General features: G+C 45.9%; 1 protein-coding gene across 29 annotated transcripts in view; it reads right to left on the bottom strand.

Moving 5' to 3' along the window:
• The window catches only part of LIMCH1 (LIM and calponin homology domains 1), a 333,809-nt gene extending 315,798 nt beyond the window's left edge, over positions 1-18,011 (bottom strand). For 20 of the 29 annotated variants that reach the window (XM_066385031.1, XM_066385038.1, XM_066385030.1 and 17 more), the window contains exon 1: positions 17,596-17,780. In XM_066385031.1, coding sequence (XP_066241128.1) covers positions 17,596-17,691 — 96 coding nt within the window. In that variant the 5' untranslated portion in view covers positions 17,692-17,780. Of the gene's footprint in view, positions 1-14,426; positions 14,485-17,595 lie in introns of those variants that run through there. The other 9 variants (XM_066385057.1, XM_066385061.1, XM_066385056.1 and 6 more) reach the window with 3 other exon arrangements.
• Between the last annotated feature and the right edge of the window lie 896 nt (positions 18,012-18,907).

Below are 18,907 nucleotides of genomic sequence, written 5' to 3'. Positions count from 1 at the left end.
ATTCCCACTGACAGTGCACAAGGGTTCCCTTTTCTCCACATCCTCACCAGCACTTGTCTCTTGTCTTTTTGGTGATAGCCATTCTAACAGTGTTAGGTGATATATTGTTGTGGTTTTGATTTGTTTTTCCCTGTTTATTAGTGGTGTTGAACACATTTTCATGTACCTGTTAGCCATTTTTATGTCATTTATTTATTTATTTTGAAAGGGAGGAAGGACGAGAGACCAGGATGAGAGAGAGAGAAACATCAATTTGTTGTTTCACTCATTCGTGCTGTAATTGGTTAATTCTTCCATGAGCCCTGACCAGGGGTCAAAGTCACGATCTTGGCATGTCGGGATGATACGCTGACCAACTGACCACTGGCCAAGGCTTCTGTGTCTTCTTTGGAAAAATATCTATTCAGTTCTTCTGCCCATTCTTTAATTGGATTGTTTGATATTTTGCTATTGAGATGTACAAGTTACATTACTTTTAAATTAACACTTCAAAGTCAATTTAATTCATTCAATTACAATTTTTATACCTAGAAACCAAGAGAACTTCCAAAACCAGTAGAACCAATTAGGTACAGGGTTGGACACTTAACATTCATTGATACCACTAAAACTGACCCTTTTCTAGCCTTACAATAACAGGAATACAACAATCTATTAATGCCTTTTTAAACCAATCTCAGATACAATTCCCTGTTCAACTCTAAGAAGTAACTAATGTTTTGAGTTTTTATTTTATTTCCTTGCCTTTCTCTGTAGTCTTACCACCCCTGTATGTGTTCCTATGTATTATCACATTTTAATTAAAAATTGGTAACATATGTTGGTGGCCTCCTCAGCATCCATTTCCCCTTTAGGGAATTCCCAATCTCGACTGGGTAGCAGCCAGGACCTCTGTTACAGGTGGACCAGGTGGACCTCACTGGCTTAAGCTAATCAACCTGTCTCTTCTCCCGTGGATCACGAATGACAGACGAGTTCCCTTTCTCTGCCCAGAGAATGTAAAGAGAATGAGAAGACCAAAATTGCTCTTGCCCAGATAGCCATCAAGGGGGAAAGCCAGGACTTTCTGGGGTGGAGCAGGACAGGTGTGGACACATTGCCTAAGATCTGGCACAAAGCCACAAGTGAAAGGCTGGGAATACCCAGTGATCCTCACTGGTATCATTGAGCTGCTGACTCAGCCTTGTCTGAAGCGGGGATCTACCTCCGACTGTCAACGAGCCAATAAGCTGTCTTTTCTTCCCCTGTGGGTAAAAATCATCAAATACTAAAACACACACACAAAAAAAATTCTGAATGAAAACATTATTACACACACACACTCACCTAAAGCCAAATGAATAAAAAAAGAATTTTTTTAATACATCATACAACTTACAACTTTTCATGGAAGTTAAGTCAGTGGCTTATCACATCAGAGCAACCCAAAGGTCAGTCAGGCCCCTTGAGAACCCAAGTTCCCAGCACTTAGAATACGGGGTTGGAGAGATCCTGGAGCCTCCTTTGGAGAAGATCTCTTTCCCTTCTAGGTGGTAGCAACTATCAAGCTGTATACTGGGCGAAGAGGTTCACTGAGGGGGGTGTTTCTTTACAACACGGAAAACGTGCTAAAAGCTAACAGTGATCTTCAGCACCCTTACACTACGCCCCACCCCCCAGCTCCTCACTGTTGGTTCCCGTCACCACTACCCTTCACGGACACCCCATAGCTTGGTGCTTACCACACAGGTAAAGGCAGCCAGACTGCCTGTATTTAAAGATTAGCCACAACATCTAATGACTATGTAACTCTGGCCATTTACTTATCTCTCAGCAGAATAGGAATACCGGTAATAAGAGTTTGTACCTAGCTCACAGGATGCTTGAGAAGTTAAATGTTTAGAACAGAGCCAGAGAAGCTATAAACCCTCGTAAATTTTTGTCCTAAACTATGGTGATTTAAGGGAGCTTAGAGAAAAATCTGGTCACTCTCCGAGAGAGAGGGTCCACCATGGCCCAAGGTGGGGCCAGGCAGTGCCAGACCGCTACCTTCTGCATCAGGCCTGAGCAGCCCTCCACTACGCAGTCCAGCTTCCTTCTGCACCTGCCTCGCCCGACTCCCAAAGCTCCCACCTTACAGGGCTCCTCCGACTCTCTGCAGAGTTTTTACACAGCCAGTAGCCTCCACCTAAAACTCAATTTCCTGTTCCTTTTGGTCTGGCCAGTTCCAGCTCATCCTTTGGATCTCAGCTTAAACAACGCTTTCTCAGAGAGGCCTGCCCAAGGCCCCTAGACCAAGCGAGGTTCTGGCCCCTCCATATTTCACACAACCTGCTCCTGTCTTTCTGAACAGGCATCACTTGCAGAATTACGTGTCCGGGGTCTGTGCTTTTTGGTGAAATGCAACCTCACCAGGGCGGGAGCCACATTTGTCTCATATGCTGCTGAGTTCCAAGCATGTGCTCAATGTAAACATGACGAATGAATGAAGAATGTCTCAAACTGAGACAAACTGCCGATGCACATACACTGGTGCAGGAAGGCCACACGAAGACCAACGGCCTAGAAGACAGTGACCCTCAGGCAAACCACTTAGCCTCTGTCTCAGCTTCATCTTGTCCAACTCACCTCCTAAGGGGTTCTCACCCACAACAAATAACTCCTGTAGTTTCCTTTGGGAGAAGACTGCTCCTTTAAGTACGACCAAGACAGAAAATTCCAAAGAAAAATGTCTCAGGGAAAAAACCACAACATTCTACCACCTTTCCAAAGGCACTAGGGGCTTCTTCCAGAGCTGCAGTCCAAGGTCTTCTGGCAGTAGAAAAGAAATGCAAAGATCCTCAAAAACTTCCCTTACGACCCAAGATCCCAGACTCCGGTGTCGGGAATCTTTAAGTCAGGGGTCCCCAAACTTTTTACACAGGGGGCCAGTTCACTGTCCCTCAGACTGTTGGAGGGCCGAACTATAAAAAAAACTATGAACAAATCCCTATGCACACTGCACATATCTTATTTTAAAGTAAAAAAACAAAACGGGAACAAATACAATATTTAAAATAAAGAACAAGTAAATTTAAATCAACAAACTGACCAGTATTTCAATAAGAACTATGCTCCTCTCACTGACCACCAATGAAAGAAGTGCTCCTTCTGGAAGTGCAGCGGGGGCCGGATAAATGGCCTCAGGGGGCCGCATGCAGCCCGCGGGCCGTAGTTTGGGGACCCCTGCTTTAAGCTATTGTTTTATGTATCTGTGTATGAGTGTATGAATGAGAGGTAGTAAGTCTACACAAAATATGAATATCCAAATATATTTACTATAAAACAATATGCAGCCCTAACTGGATAGTGAAGTTAGTTAGAGTATCATTCTGATGTTCAAAGGTTGCCAGTTCGATCCCCGGTCAAGGCACATACAGAAATAGATCAGAATAGTTTCTCTCTCTTTCTCTTTTTCTCTCCCTTCCTCTCTCTCTAAGATCAATAAATAAGTTTTTTAAAAAATGCACATTCCTGAAAAGGAATGAATAATTATTCAAAGTAGGACAAATAAGCAAAAATCTCATATTTTTCAAAGTCACACACTAAAAAAATAACAGGGCTGAAGGGAAATATAGAGTTGGGGCAGAGAGCTCAACTCCCATTCGAGTTTGTAACCAGAACACCAACAAAAACAGTAAAAGCCCTGAAAATCGCTAGCACAAAATAAAAAGACCTTCTCTCTTTCTTATTACAGAATAAATAGGATAATTTTACGAAAAAGGTGACGGCGAAAAGGGGGCAAGGTGGAAAGCATGCAAGGAAAGACGGAAGCTGCTGCATTCTGGGGAGAAAGAAATGCGGGGAGAGCTGGGATAATGAGAACTTGTAATAAGCACGAAGTCAAACGGAACCCAGAGCAAGAGCAAGGAGGATGCCTCCCTGGTTCACTAATACCAGCCTACTTTGCTCTCAACCTTGGCTATTTGGTGATGAAAAATGTATTTTTTTTTTCAATTATAGTTGACATACAATAGTATATTAGTTTGAGGTGTACAACAGAGTGATTAGACATTATAGACCCTTTGAAGTGAGGTGATGCAAAACATTAAGGTGCAAAGAAAAATCTCACCTCAACCAGTGCAACTTGTGCCTTACCTAGCATCATTCCCTATTTCCCAGTTGCATATGTGATCATTCACACCATAGAAAAATCAGTTATAGCAGAGCCAGCTGTATTTGCTCAGAACCACAGGTACCTGTGCCAAGTAAGAGTGGAGCTGCGAAGGTGCCACATGGGAAATCCAAGACAGGGACCACTGTGAGGGGCACCACTCGAGGTCCTGGAAGCCATGTCAGGTGAGAAGCCTGACCTGCCTGCCCACCAGTCTTAACAGGAGTGAAACTTATTGGAATAAGCAAAGTAGAGAGGCTTGAACTGGAACAGTGGGCAACAGATGTCTGTGACACAAGGACTAAATGGATGACAAATATAGAGCACCTGTCACAATGCCTGGCAGGGAGACACACTAATCACACTCGCTTTTCTTCCCCTTGTTAATAATAATTTCAGTTCTTGATCTCAGTATCCAGGACTGTTTGAACACAGAGAAGGAACGAGGTCTCAATTAAGGAGAAAGAGATGGTGAAAAGAAAGGGAATACAGGAATTCAGAAAAAAACAGGAACTGCATTATTCCATACGTAGGTGGGACATAAAAGTGAAACTAAGAGACATTGATAAGAGTGTGGTGGTTACGGGGGGAGGGGGTAAAGGGAGTGGGAAAAGGGGAGGGGGAGGGGCACAAAGAAAACTTGATAGAAGGTGACAGAGGACAATCTGACTTTGGGTGATGGGTATGCAACATAATTGAACGACAAGATAACCTGGACTTGTTGATCTTTGAATATATGTATCCTGATTTATTGATGTTGCCTCATTAAAAAAAATAAAATTATTAAAAAAAAAAAAAGAAAGGGAATAAAAGTAGTTCTACACCTTGGCTATGGTCATTATCCTATAATGGCTTTTCATCATAGTCCTAACCACTCTCCTGCCAAAACTTATCTTTTAAAAAACATTGAAAGGGCTCCAGTTTCAGAGTATGTGGTCAGGAACCATAGAGGTGAACTATTTCCTGGCAGCCAACAGCACCATGCACAAAAAGGGTGCTCAGTAAACAGCTGTTAAGGAAAAGAGGAGGGAGAGAAAGGGGGCAGCTCATCCACTGGGTTAGATAGTTAGGTTGGGATCGTGATATTTTTAGAAGTTTTGTTTTTACTTCTAGAGCATAGCAGTCACCAGCCCAAGTTCAAACTCTGGATCAAGACTGCCCAGGTTCAAATCCCAGCTCTGCCACTTATCGGCTACGTAACTTCAGACAAGTTAGTTAACATTTCTGTGCTCTAGTGTTTCCATCTGTAAAATGGGCATAAAATGGGGCTTATCTGAGAAGTTCCTTATGTGCCCAGCACTATGCTAGGTGACAGATAAAGATATAGATAATAGATGATATAGATAGATATAGATGTAGATGATATAGATAGATAGATATAGATGTAGATACAGATACAGATCTAGATATAGATCACTGCATGATATATGTCATCTCATTATATGTTTATAAATATATTTCCATATGTGTGCATATATATTGTAATATATATATACACACATATATATATTATGTCATTAACTCAAGCACCTAGACTAGCACTGATACACGAAAAGTGCTCTAAAAGTGTGTTATGTTAACTAATATTATTTTTATTTGGCACTGAACTAGCTACTTTATTGCTTTACATTATCACACTCCGTCAACTTTTGCAACATGATGAATCAGGCTTCCACTTGTCACCACCTCTCCTTTATGACATCTTGCAAAGTTCCTGAGGAAACAGGCGGCACCCCCATCTGTTGGTTGATGACAACATTCAGCTCCATGAGCTCCTTTTTTTATTTCCTCTGAGAAAGATAGGGAGTATGCTATTTCTCAGTGTTTCCATGGGGTCATGACAATGGTCATAGCCATGATCATTTGTTAATACCAGCTACTAGTCATTAGTCTGGGTGGGGTATTTTCTTTTTTAAAAAAACTAGTAAGAACTCATCTAAGTAACCACTGTAATAAAACTTTCCTCAGTGCTTTCTGTTTTAAGATACCCTGTAATCGGAAGTTCTGTGCTTTCATTCATATTAAGAAATGGGCATCGGGCGCTGGGGATGGCTCCTTGGCCTCTGCCCCAGGCGCTAGAGTGGCTCTGGTCATGGCAGAGCGACCCCCGGGAGGGGCAGAGCATCGCCCCCTGGTGGGCAGAGCGTCGCCCCTGGTGGGCGTGCCGGGTGGATCCCGGTTGGGCGCATGCGGGAGTCTGTCTGACTGTCTCTCCCCGTTTCCAGCTTCAGAAAAATACAAAAAAGAAAAAAAGAAAAAAAAGAAATGGGCATTAGCTGAACTCCTAGAACAGGTAAGAAAGAGAAGGCTGACTGCCTGCTTTGAGGTGAGGAGAGAGAGAGAAGGTGAATCACCTAGGGCAGAAGGCGGGGGACTCTATTTAAAAAGCACAGGTGGCCCTGGCCGGTTGGCTCAGCGGTAGAGCGTCGGCCTGGCGTGTGGGGGACCAGGGTTCGATTCCCGGCCAGGGCACATAGGAGAAGCGCCCATTTGCTTCTCCACCCCCCCCCTCCTTCCTCTTTGTCTCTCTCTTCCCCTCCCGCAGCCAAGGCTCCATTGGAGCAAAAGATGTCCTGGGCGCTGGGGATGGCTCCTTGGCCTCTGCCCCAGGCGCTAGAGTGGCTCTGGTCGAGGCAGAGCGACGCCCTGGAGGGGCAGAGCATTGCCCCCTGGTGGGCGTGCTGGGTGGATCCCCGTCGGGCGCATGCGGGAGTCTGTCTGACTGTCTTTCCCCGTTTCCAGCTTCAGAAAAATACAAAAAATAAATAAATAAATAAAAAGCACAGGTGTTGGCTCTCTGACCCTGCAGACAGGAACTCCAAGTGCAGGGAGCCCCACAGCAAGCCAGCCTGAGGGGAAGGCTAGCCTCCTAAATAATTCCTTCAACTGATACCACCAACCTAAGAGCCAACAGTGGAATCACTTTCCAAGTGTCCAATCACTGACTGTCTCCAGGCAACTATTGGATAAACTGCTTTTTTTAATCAGTCTTTTAAAAAAAAAAAAAAAAAAAAAAAAAGAAACACTTTGCTTCCTGTCAGAGCAGCAACAGAGTCTATTTTCTCTGCCACAGCAGAGTCCAAGTGCCAATCAAGCAATTATAGCTGGGCACAGGCTCCCTGAGAAATCTCTTGGACAGTGGGTAGTGTGGCTATGGGGCCCTCCCAGGGAGCAGAGGGAATAATCTAAGCAGAAATGGAACCCTGACTAAGACCCAGTCCTTGGCCACAGAGCTCTGGGGTTTATCGAAGGAGGAGGATCTCACACACCTGTACATTCATCACAGTGAAATAGGACTTTTCTAACCGAGGTTAGTACTCAATGGCAGGTATGCGCAGAGAAAGAATTAATGGGACTAGCTAGGAATCAGGGAGTCCGCCTCAGAGGCAGTCATCCTGACGCTCTGTCTTGAAAGGGTCTGTCCTGGAGTAGAGAAGGGGCACCCCAGGGTGTCTGTACCTTGACTCCTGACTCCTGAGAAGCAGAAGCCAGACGATTACTGGGAGCATTGTAGCCTCTCCTGCATTCAGGAGTGCCCGTGTTACCGAAATTCTGGGCAATAAAATGAAAGCAGAAGGGTCTGCTAGAATTTTGTAGAAGGCATCTTATAAAGGAAGGATGCACACTTCATTTTCCATTCCTCCACTCTGCGTCCTGGAAAGGTGATGTGACGATGACTCTCTAGCAGCCACATTGGACCATGAGGAAGTGGGGTCTAGAGATGATGGGGTTGAGAGTTGAAAGAAATCTAAATCACAGACCTCTAGAAGTTACAGCTGATGGGGTTCCCAAGTGGCTATTACTTTATAAAGCCCCTTATTTTACAAATTCCCCAATCAGAGGACATCTGTGGGTCCACCCAAAGTCTCACACGAAATTGTTCTTCTCACTCACTGAAAGGCAGGAAGGAAGGTTTTTTATAGCTCCTTCTTACCTCAGAATGGTGTACAGCCTCTATAGCCCTATTTTGTATAAGAATTTTAACTCCAGGGTCCAGGCTCAGATACGAATACCACATCCTCTCTGCCATTTCTCTTAGAAGAATTTTTGATATATCTGAGCCTTGGTCCTAAGAGATGCAGTGGATCATCATGCTGCCAATCCTATTCTGAGTGGCCAGAAAGAACATTCACGAACTTCTGACTCAGCTCCCTTCCCCGCTCCCTACTTTCCCACACACCCACCTTCCACACATTCAGAGAACTTTCAAGAGCATTTCCACTTTTTTTTTTCAAAGCATAACCACACATAAAAGTATGCGTTGCACGCACAGGAAAGCCCTACCTCAGGAAACTAACATCAACCTTATTCCCCTGCTCAGCACCCTTGTAGGGTCCTAGCTTAAATATATTGCTCACAAAAATGAGGGGATATTTCAAAAAATGAATATGAAGCAGTAAAATATCCCCGAATTTTTGTGAGCAGTTCTGTATATTATTTTCACTCTAAGTCCTTGCCTCCCAGAAATACTTTTCTCTTACACCTCCCCCGCCCCTTTCTGCTGGACCTTAGTAAACCCTTTTCAGGAAATGAATTTTAAAATTTTGTTTAAGAGACTTTCACATATTAAGGCTTATATATACCATGAATGCTTATTTTTAGTGATTCCACTGAAGTGAACTAACAAACGAGCGCTAGCCAAGCGTCCCACATACTCACTTTCATATTTCAAACCATTTGACTAAGCCTCCTGGCCTTCATTCAGTTACCCATTAGAATAAAATAATTGTTTGAATGTCATTTCTTTTTAATGTTTCTTGGGGAGGAGAAGAAAGCTGTGTACTCACCACAACAAATGGAATTTTAATTCCTCACTTGGTGCATCCACTTGGTAAACTATAAGGCTGAGGATTTTTTTTAATAATAGTATTGGGTCATGGAAATTAAAAAGTCACAAGCCCTTCTGCCTTTGACCTTTATTAGAGAAAAAAGTGAAGGACTATTCTTACATGCCTTCCCTAATGGGCTATTTAAAGATAGATGGGTGGGGTACTTACTAATTTCTAAAGTTGACCAGTAGGCCAAGCTGCATTCTACAATAGCTGCCCCAAAATGCAGAGTTGTGGAAGTTGGGAGCTTTTTCAACCTAACCAATATTTAATTCTTATGATCCCAGTGACAATATAAGGATACAGTTTTGCTGACAGAATAAATTTAGTGGAAAAGGTATCAACCAAGACATTCCTTAGGTACATATTACATGACTACATCACCTCATTTTTTCACCCTTATGCCAAAGATAATTTCCTGAGATCCACTGGCCATCCCTTCAGAGTTAGCTGCATGAGGACATCTCTTTGGGAGTGTTGTTTTCACTACTGGAAACATGGAATTTTACCACAGCAGAACTGAACTCCATGACATCATCCTTCCTTGCAGGGAGAGATATAACATCTCCTCAGGTCGCGGCAGAAGTCTTTCCGTTATTCTGTCATTCCTTTTATTTTTAAAGGACTACTTTTTTCCCCCGTATCATTTAGTAACCCTCTAGTTTAGACTATTTTTATATTTCTCAGTCACTTAAAAACAACATTCTACTATCTTTTCCTCTCTCGTGTAATCGCACTGAAGTCATCCTTTTTCCTACCCTAACCTCCCGCCAAAAAAACGATCGTATCTGATACCTTTCTTTCGCTTTAAATGTAAACACACACACACATCCTGAGGAACAAATGAGGGGAAATATTATAAAATTATATTGTACATTTTTCTAAATCACAGAACAGTGAACTGGGCTTAAAAAGAAAATCTAGTTCCAATGAGAACAGTTTAGCCAAAAGCCAACCAACCAGTGTTAAGTGAGTCAGTCCTCAGTCATGGAAATGAAGGCCAAAACGATTAGGCTTAGACTGGAATGTAGGTGATAGGGCTGCCGACCACATGCCAAGATTCCCAGAAGTCACAGAGCTGCTTTGTTCAGACCCTTCAGCTCTTCGGGACGGGCCTTGGAGACCCGCAGGAGAGCCTGCCCATCTCCTCTCTTGAAAGAACCTGCCTCTTGGCTGAACTCAACAGCAGAACTGTTCCCAGGTGAGATCTTGTCCAGATGGGAGAACTCTCAGGTAGAGGTGAAGGAGCTGTGCTAAAGGCCTCAGACAGATGTGCCAACAATGCTTAAATACATCAGCACGGAGAAGAGATATCCCTTCACACCCGTATTTGCAGAACAAAACAGACCACACTAGGATTAGGTCTTTACTCAAACTCTCTGGGGAATGTAAAATATAGACTAGTGCACCTTCTCCTTTAGAACATGTTAAAATCACAGAGACCATGCATTTTTTTCATCCCCGTATTGAACAGGCTTTGGAGATAAAACTATATATAACAAGAGAGCCATGGTCCCTAATACCATAAACAAAATATTCTAGAATATCTTTTCTCTAATGAAATCATATGATAAGGAATCAGCAAACTTAAAAAAAAAAATAAACTAATTACTTACCTACTGGCCATTTTCCCTCATAAAACTTTAATGGATCTTGACTGGTGGCACAGTGGACAGAGCATCAACCTGGGACACTGAGGGCCCAGGTTCCAAACCTCGAGGTTGCCAGCTTGAGTGCAGAGTTGCTGGCTTGAGCCCAAAGGTCACTGGCTTAAGCAAGGGGTCACTGGTTTGACTTTAGCCTCCTCCCAACCTCCATCAAGGGATGGATAAAAAGTAATCAATGAACAACTAAAGTGATGCAACTACAAGTTGATGCTTCTCATTGCTTTCCCTTCCTGTCTCTCTCTAGCTCTCTCTCAGAAAAAATATTTTTTTTCAATGGAGTGATTGAGGGCGGTGGCAATAACAACAGGGACCAGAAACCAGATTCTACAGACAACCCCAATGCCCAGTTCCACCTGAACAATGTGCAGTCTGAAGGCAGCAGGCAAAGCGGAGGAACCTGATTCCTCGTGCCTGAGGGGCTGGGGAGCACTACCTACTTGGTTTCCTGCTCCCCACTCCATGTAACCTGAGTTGGTCTGTCCAAGTGAGGAGAGCCCTCTGTCTTGCAGCTGAAAGAGATGAACTATGGGAAATAGTCTAGGGAACTATAGCTTCTGAAATCCATACCCTTCCTCCATATATGGGGCCAGGGGGGCACTTCTGCGCAGTGACAGGATCGAGCTCAGCCCTTACAGAAATGTTTGCAATGGTCCTAAATATGGGAAGCAATGTGAGGGATCATTTAACAAGGACTGCAAAGTTGGCTTGGGTTCAAATTCTAACTCTTAACAAGTACTTCTTGCCTGACTAGGAGGTGGCGCAGTGGATAGAGTGTCAGACTGGGAAGCAGAGGACCCAAGTTCAAAACCCCAAGGTCGCTGGCTTGAGAGCGAGCTCATATGGCTTTAGCTCAGGCTCTCCAGCTTGAGCGCAGGGTCACTGGCTTGAGCATGGGATCATAGACATGACCCCATGGCCGCTGGCTGAGCCCAAAGGTCGCTGGTTTAAAGCTCAAAGTCACTGGCTTGAGCCCAAGGTCGCTGTCTGGAGCAAGGGGTCATTCACTCTGCTGTAGCCCTCCTGGTCAAGGCACATATGAAAAAGCAATCAATGAACAACTGAGGTGCTATATCGAAGAGCTGATGCTTCTCATCTCTCTCCCTTCCTGTCTGTCTGTCCCTATCTGTCCCTCTCTCTGACTCTTTCTCTGTCTCTGTGAAAAAAAAAAAAAGTACTTCCTGATGAGATGATCCTGGACAGTCTCCTAACTCCTAAAAACCGTTTCCTTAACTATAAATTTTGGATATCTGGATACATCTATTTGTAGAATTTAAGAAAGGATGCTTTGAATTAAAGTCCTAGTTCTGTCACTTATATATGACCTTGGGCAAGACACTCAATTGCTGAGAGCCTCAATTCTCTCACCTGTATATGGGAATAAATAATAGTACTTACTTATAAGGGATCAATGCATACATAGACTTTTTAGCCCAGTGCCTGACACATAGTAAGCACTCAATACATATCAACTTTTCACTTGCAGCCTATATAATCTTAATAACCAATGTCACCCCAATAAATTTAATTTTTAAAAAAATATATCAGATTTTACCCATGATCCTTAACTTCATTACCATCATTGTCATTATCTTGTTACCCCTAACTATGACACTTATAAGTTTAAGAATGGTCCAAAGCAAAAAGAGAAGCTACCAGGACAATTTCCAGGAGCTGCCTGGCCCCACCCCTCACTGACTGCCACCCACGGACTCAGTCAGATGTCCGCATCAAGGCTCCATTGTCATCTATCCACAAGAGCAAGGGGCCAAGAGAAGCAGTTGCTTACACCACCCTTCCTGGTGGCCAGAGCTCAGTAAAGCCATTTGGAGCTCACTTGATGCACACTCGATTTCCAGGGAGATGGTGGAGCAAGAAGTGCCAGCTCCACCTCCCATTCCACTTCCCCTTTTCCCCAAATCTGTGGGACCTCACTGTTCTCCTACCACGTGACAGCATTGTGTCATAGCAGCCCTTGTATACAAAAAAGCCAGACTATTTAAATGTCATTGTGAGAAAGATGCTGTCTGTTCTAATTTACATGTCTATTCAAACCTCTACTCCTTTCTTGATCTAGACAGAAAACGTTTTTCCTCCTCTTCCTTGGCTCTCCACGCAGAGCTGGAGAACCATATGCAAAGTTATATTTCTGTTGTAGTATAAAGACATGAGTCATCAAGTTCCTACAGAGATGGAGAATTAGAATGACTACATAACTTACAGCATATGTTCACTCATCATTACAGTGCACATGTCATATGTTGCTGGCCACTAAATGCTAGATCCTCTCAAAGGCTTCTCATAAATTCTCCCTTACTGCCAAACAATACATACAAAATTTTTTCATCTTAGAGAGCTAAGGTATTCTGATGCTTTTAATCTTCAAAATCAGGTCCCAGTTGAGTAAGAAAACAATTCTATCTGGGCAGAGGAAATGACCCAAAATGATGAACTGCAACTAGTTCCCACTCATGTGAAATATGGATTAGGTCACAAATAAGATTATCTTCATCACCAAGCTCCACAAGAATGCTATGATTAAAGTTAAAGGAGTCCAGAAACTTCTCAAGTTGAGAACTAAGACTGACTTGGGTTGAAATTTGCAAACCCTCCCTAAAGACTTGGCAACCTGGTCCAAATCACAACTGAAACCAAGCTAAAGAGACATCTGTTTCTAAGTGTTTGGCATCGCAGAGAACTACAGATTAGAGAGAAATATTATTGTGGGTTGGGTGGGGGACCAAGACAATTAGAATCACCTACCTGCTCACAAATTCCTGTAACTCAATAAATACCATCAGGGGAAAAGGGAAGAAAAACACGAAGGGAGGAAAGAGAAAGGAATAAAAATAGGGGAAATATTCTTTTTCCTGCAGAAGTTGAGACTTCAGTAAACAAAACACTGTTACATTTGAGATAAATACTCAGTCACTCCATGTGTAATGACTTAATATTGGATTGTCTGGAAGAGGAGAAGCCGTGAGCATTCTGCTTGAAGTCTGATAACAAAGGCTATGCATTAAACTTAAATATTCAACATAATAGCAAGGCACCATTTTCTAAGCCTTAATAGACTATCAGGATCTTTTTAAGAGTAAATATTACAGGTTTTCCCTTGATCTCTAATTCTCTTTTCATGCAAGTTAACGTAACACATAGCATCTACTTAACTTCTAGTCCAGGTATCCAGAGTTAATAAGGTAAAGATAATAGTACGAGACCAGTAAGTAATTAAATATATTCTTTACACTAGAAACTTATGGTTCTCAAAGTTTTCTTTCAAAACTAGCTCTGGTCATTATTAACAACAACAGCAGTAATAGCAGTATTAACAATTGCAGTAGTGGTGATGGTGGTAGTACTAGCAATAATAATGACAGTAGAGAGAGAAATATTAGTAATATTAATGGTATTAAGTAATGCCATTACTTATACAGCACTTCCTAAGTACTAGGTATTATCCAAGCATTTTAAATACAGTATTAATATATTTAACCCTCATGTCATTCCTATGAGGTAGGTAAGCTATTATTAGTACTGCTGTTTTAACAGATGCTTTTAACAATATTTCTTTGTTGTTTCTGTTGTCGTTAACAACTAGAGCTAGCTTTCAAAGAAAATATTTAGAACTAAGAGAAGAGGAAACAGGCTGCCCAAGGTCACACAGCTAGAAGGCAACAGACCCAGCATTCAAACCCAGGCTGTCCAGCCGAGTCTGACCTCCCAACCACTGTGCTGTGCTCACTGCCCATCCGCCCAGGAAGGCCTTCCAGAAGAGGAATGAGGGAATCAGGCCCCTACCTGCCTGCTGGTAGTCAGGGTTAATACTTGAAGTTTGCTGTTTCCTTTCGGAGTCTCCCCAAACTCACACTAAGACATGCAGCCTGCTCTTACGGCTATAAAAAGTCACTGGAAGCGTTAGTGAACTGTTCCCACATGGTCTGTGACCTCGTTAGGGCTTTCACCTTTGCCAGCTAAGGCAGAAGCTGGGAGGGGGTTGGGGGTGAGGTGCAAGCAAGGTTCCCAGGCCACTGTTTCCTGCCCAGTAACAGCCCTCAAATAGCCAGGGCTGCAGGCCGAGAAATTCCTCACTAACAAGTTATCTCCCCAGCCTACTCCTTGAGTTCTCTCGCCAACCCGTGACTCAAGGAAGACTAAGGACCGAGGAAGAAAGACAAGTGGCAAAGTTTGTTTATTAACCTGCTGCACCCAAGGGAACATTTTTCTGAAATGGTGAAATTCTCGACTACTCAAAAGAGAGAAGAAAAAAAAAAGCCTGTGGGAAATTTAATCACCAACTGAACAAAAGTGAAAAACAAAGCCCTGCCAATGAGGATGTTGCCGAAGACAATGGGGCCCCTAAAAGAGATGCAATTGTCTCGCGATAACAATTCCCCCGGGAATGCAGCTCGCACTAAGTACTACATTATTGCTATGTTAGCCCAGGAATCTTTGTTCACCCAGCAACTGGCCGCAGAACCATCTGTTACTGCTCCTGGGTTCCCCCGGGTTTGCAGACACAGCATTTACATTTCAAGAGGAACCTCCGGGAAGGAAGGGGGGAGGTCTCTATCTCTCTGGAGCAAATACCTTTTCATACAGCCTGGGAGGGGAAGCTCTCCTTTCCGTGAAACAAAACTCCTCAATTGAAAGGAGATAGGCCGCTTCAATAATGCACACGCAGAGCAGAGCGTTACGGCCCCTTTCCTAAAGCCACACACGCCCCATTCTGGCCTTCACATTCTCCAATTGTAAAGTATCAAGAATGATGCCAGACTGTCTCTAGGGCCTGAGGGGACTCTACTTTCTTAAGGAAGCCCTTCTTTTTTTTCCCTTTTTAATCCTCAGAACCGAGACAAAAGCTGAAATTCAGTACTGCATAACATTTAACTTGAAATATACCAGCGCTTCAAAACAGACTGTGACCTTCTGGGCTGAAGGGGGTGTTTTAGATCTTGATCTAAGTTTGGGCTAGAGCAGTACAGACATGTCAAAATTCATGGAGAGGGGCTTTAAGATTTGGGCACCCTCCTGTATGTTACTTATACCATTGTACATTTTTTTAAAGCAGAGTGCGTCAATGTCACTCATAATTAAGGACATTGGGACTGAACCACTGGCCTTCAAGAACTGTAAGGTGGCTCTGCTCTTATATTCTCTCCTCACCACCATCCACATCCAAATCTCTCCTGAAAATGTTCAAGTTCAAGAACATGAAAAATACAGTGTTCCAACTCTTCACTAAGCCAGTGACTACAAACGTGTCCTGTGTGTTGTGAGCCCAAGCATGCAGCACAGAGAGAACACCTGTCACACCCCAAGCCATTCCAGCCACATATCAAAAATAAAAAACCAAGGTCTTTTTCTCATTTGGTCATGAGATCTCAGATTATGAGGGACATGACTGGGCTTTTAGTAATAAAGCCTGGGATTTATTCTTCTGTTTATTTAACCCTATTTTTAAATAGATGCTTCTAAACTCTGCCTAACATTCTTGCTTGCATGGAGCGGGTTAACCCTGTGAAGTGCGGGCCTTTGGTGGAGCACTAAAGCAGCATTAAGTGAACGTGGTTTACGCAGGCAGATCAGCAGATTTAAATCCGTACCATGGTAGCTCTGTTACCTCAGCAGCATCTAGAGGTCCGCGGTGCCACAGGGGGCTGTCACTAAGTGACAGTCTGAGCACTAACAGGCTTCGCCATTGCTGGGTCATGACTTAGTGGTACATTTCTTCCTTTGGACTACCATTCAAGGAGGGTTGCCTGTCACTGGGCAAAAGGTCAAATTCGCCTTCTGCTAAGCTTCAAGAAAGGCTGCCCAGAGAAACAGGCTCATTGTACGGATCACTGGGGGTCACCTTTACCCCCTCGCGCCCTCCAAGTGTCCCGATCCCCACCCCCCAGACACGTCATTTCGGGAGCGCAGGGCCACCAAGCTGCATCTACAGATAAACATCAAGAATCAGGATCACCCAGCGAGCGCTTCCTGAACTGAGCCGAGAGCTCCAGTGATTTCCCTGGCCTGCCACCGAGTCATTTAAGATGCGAAATATGCCAACGGGACCCGGTACTCGGCACCTGGGAGCCCGCCCCCTCTGCGCCGGAGCGGGGGCTGCCAATAGCAGGGCAACGTCTATGCGGATGGCGCGCTCTCAGGTGGGTCTTGCAGGTTCTCGGGCCCAGTGTGCTATGCCAGCCTCCCACCTGACCCGGTGCCAGGAACACAGCCAGAGGCTCCGGGGTATGCGCTTCCGTGGAGACACCGCCAATTTCGCCCCAGTAGGGCGCAGAGAGGGGTCAAAAGGCAGAAAGTAGGACCTAGGGCAGGACCCCCGAAATGCGACGTCCCCAAGGACTCTGGAGTCTCGCGCTTCCTGCGCCTTTGCGGCGCTTCTGCTCGCATTGCGCTTCCCTTGGCAGCGCCTGGAAGCGGCGGGAGCCGAGATTTGCGAGGCGAGAAGGCTGACTGGCGGGCAGAAGGGATGGAGGCGCAGGGAACCGCTTCCTGCCCCCCACACGCACAGCTAGACTGCAGTGTCCCCCATTCGCGCCCATTCTCGCCCAAGCCTCTGGTGCCAACGCGCCAGGGGATCGCAGCTCGCCCGAGGCCCTAGCGGGCGACCCGAGCAGCCGGCAAAAGGAAGCGCGGGGCGGAGGCGAGACTGGACCTGTCGTCCGGCGGGGGGGGCGGGGGGGGGCGGGATGTATATGTGTATGTGGGGGGGGCGGAATGTATATGTGTATGGGGGGGTCGGAATGTATATGTGTATGTGGGGGGGGTCGGAATGTATATGTGTATGGGGGGGCGGAATGTATATGTGTATGGGGGGGTCGGAATGTATATGTGTATGTGGGGGGGGTCGGAATGTATATGTGTATGTGGGGGGGGTCGGAATGTATATGTGAATGGGGGGGGGGGTCTGTGGCTCCGAGAGCCCCTGCCAGGCCTCCCACCAGCCGCGGGCACCTACCTCGATCCACTTCTGCGCTTCAGAGAAGGCGGGCTCGGAGGGCGGCTCAGGCTGCAGGGGCTGAAGAGCTTCCAGACCGAGAGCGGGACAAGCCATTTGCGAAGCCCCGCGTCCACTCGCGCGCTGGGCCGCCGGGATGAGAACGGCCGCCGCCGCCGCCGCCGCCGCCGCCGCAGGAGCGCGCTCCCCGCCCCTTCCCGCCCGCCCGCCCGCGCTCCCCGCCCCTGCGCGCCCCGCCCCCGCCGGCGCAGGTCCCCGCGGAGAGCCGCGCTGGCTGCCGGAGGACGCGGCGGCAGCTGCTCCCAGCGCCGCCCGGGCTCCACACCGCGAGTCCCGGCGGGAGCGAGCGCACAGGCGCCGGGGCTCCCTCTGCTCCCACCTTCTCCGGCCGCTCCGCCCCCGGGGACCCGGCGGGGGGTGTCAGCTACTGACTACAAATACCCAACGGGGAGCGCTGGGTGGCTCCCTGTACCCACAACACGACCAAGAGAGGGACTCGGCGAGCCGCCCCTTACATCCCCGCGCTGGGCCGCCTGCCGAGGGGCGAGCGGGACGGGCCGCACCTGAGAAACGCGCGCCGAGCGGGGCGCACACGTCCCCGGGGAGCTGGCGCTGCAGCAGCGAGGCAGGAGGTCGCGCGGGTAGTGGCCCTGAGGCACCTGCTAGCCCTCCTGCTGCAGAAGTGGGGACAAGAGGGGCAGCTCCGTGACCCGGCACCAGGGAGTGTGCAGGCACCTGATCTTTTTGTCAGAGGACCCTTATAAGCCTTTTTTTCTCTAGGCAAGCTACCTATGTCCCAGTTTGTTCATCCATTCAGCCCATGTGTATTGTGCCCCGAGGTAGTTGCAGAGGACCCAGAGATGAAGAAAGAAAGGAAAAAACAACTCGAAGTCCTAGCCTTCAAGATAATTCTAGAGGGAAGTGGGGGGAGGGGACGACAGACAATCAACATGTAAAAGAAAAGGTAATTGTGGAAAGTGATATATATTAAGAAGATGAAAGAGAAGATAAACTATGAACTTGAAAGAGAGAGTGTTGGCTAACTTTCATTCTCTCTCCACGCTCCACCTGGGAAACTGACCTGTGTGTCCAGGTTCCATTGGGAGGGAGGTAAAGGAGAGGCAAGTAGGGTATTTACCTCGTTGCCCTTTACTTCACAAGTCATGGGGTTGGCCGCCACATTCAGCTGAAAGCTGCATTCAACTCTGTTCAGGGCCTCTTTGGGTTGCCTGTCTCCTCTTGTCACACCCCACTTCCTCAGGCCTGCTAGTGGTAAAGGCTCCCCCACCCTGCCCACTTCTCCTAAGTGTCT

The sequence above is a fragment of the Saccopteryx leptura genome, chromosome 5, assembly GCF_036850995.1.
Source record: "Saccopteryx leptura isolate mSacLep1 chromosome 5, mSacLep1_pri_phased_curated, whole genome shotgun sequence".
NCBI classification, from domain to species: Eukaryota; Metazoa; Chordata; class Mammalia; order Chiroptera; family Emballonuridae; genus Saccopteryx; species Saccopteryx leptura.
This window is presented reverse-complemented; position numbering and strand designations above follow the sequence as displayed.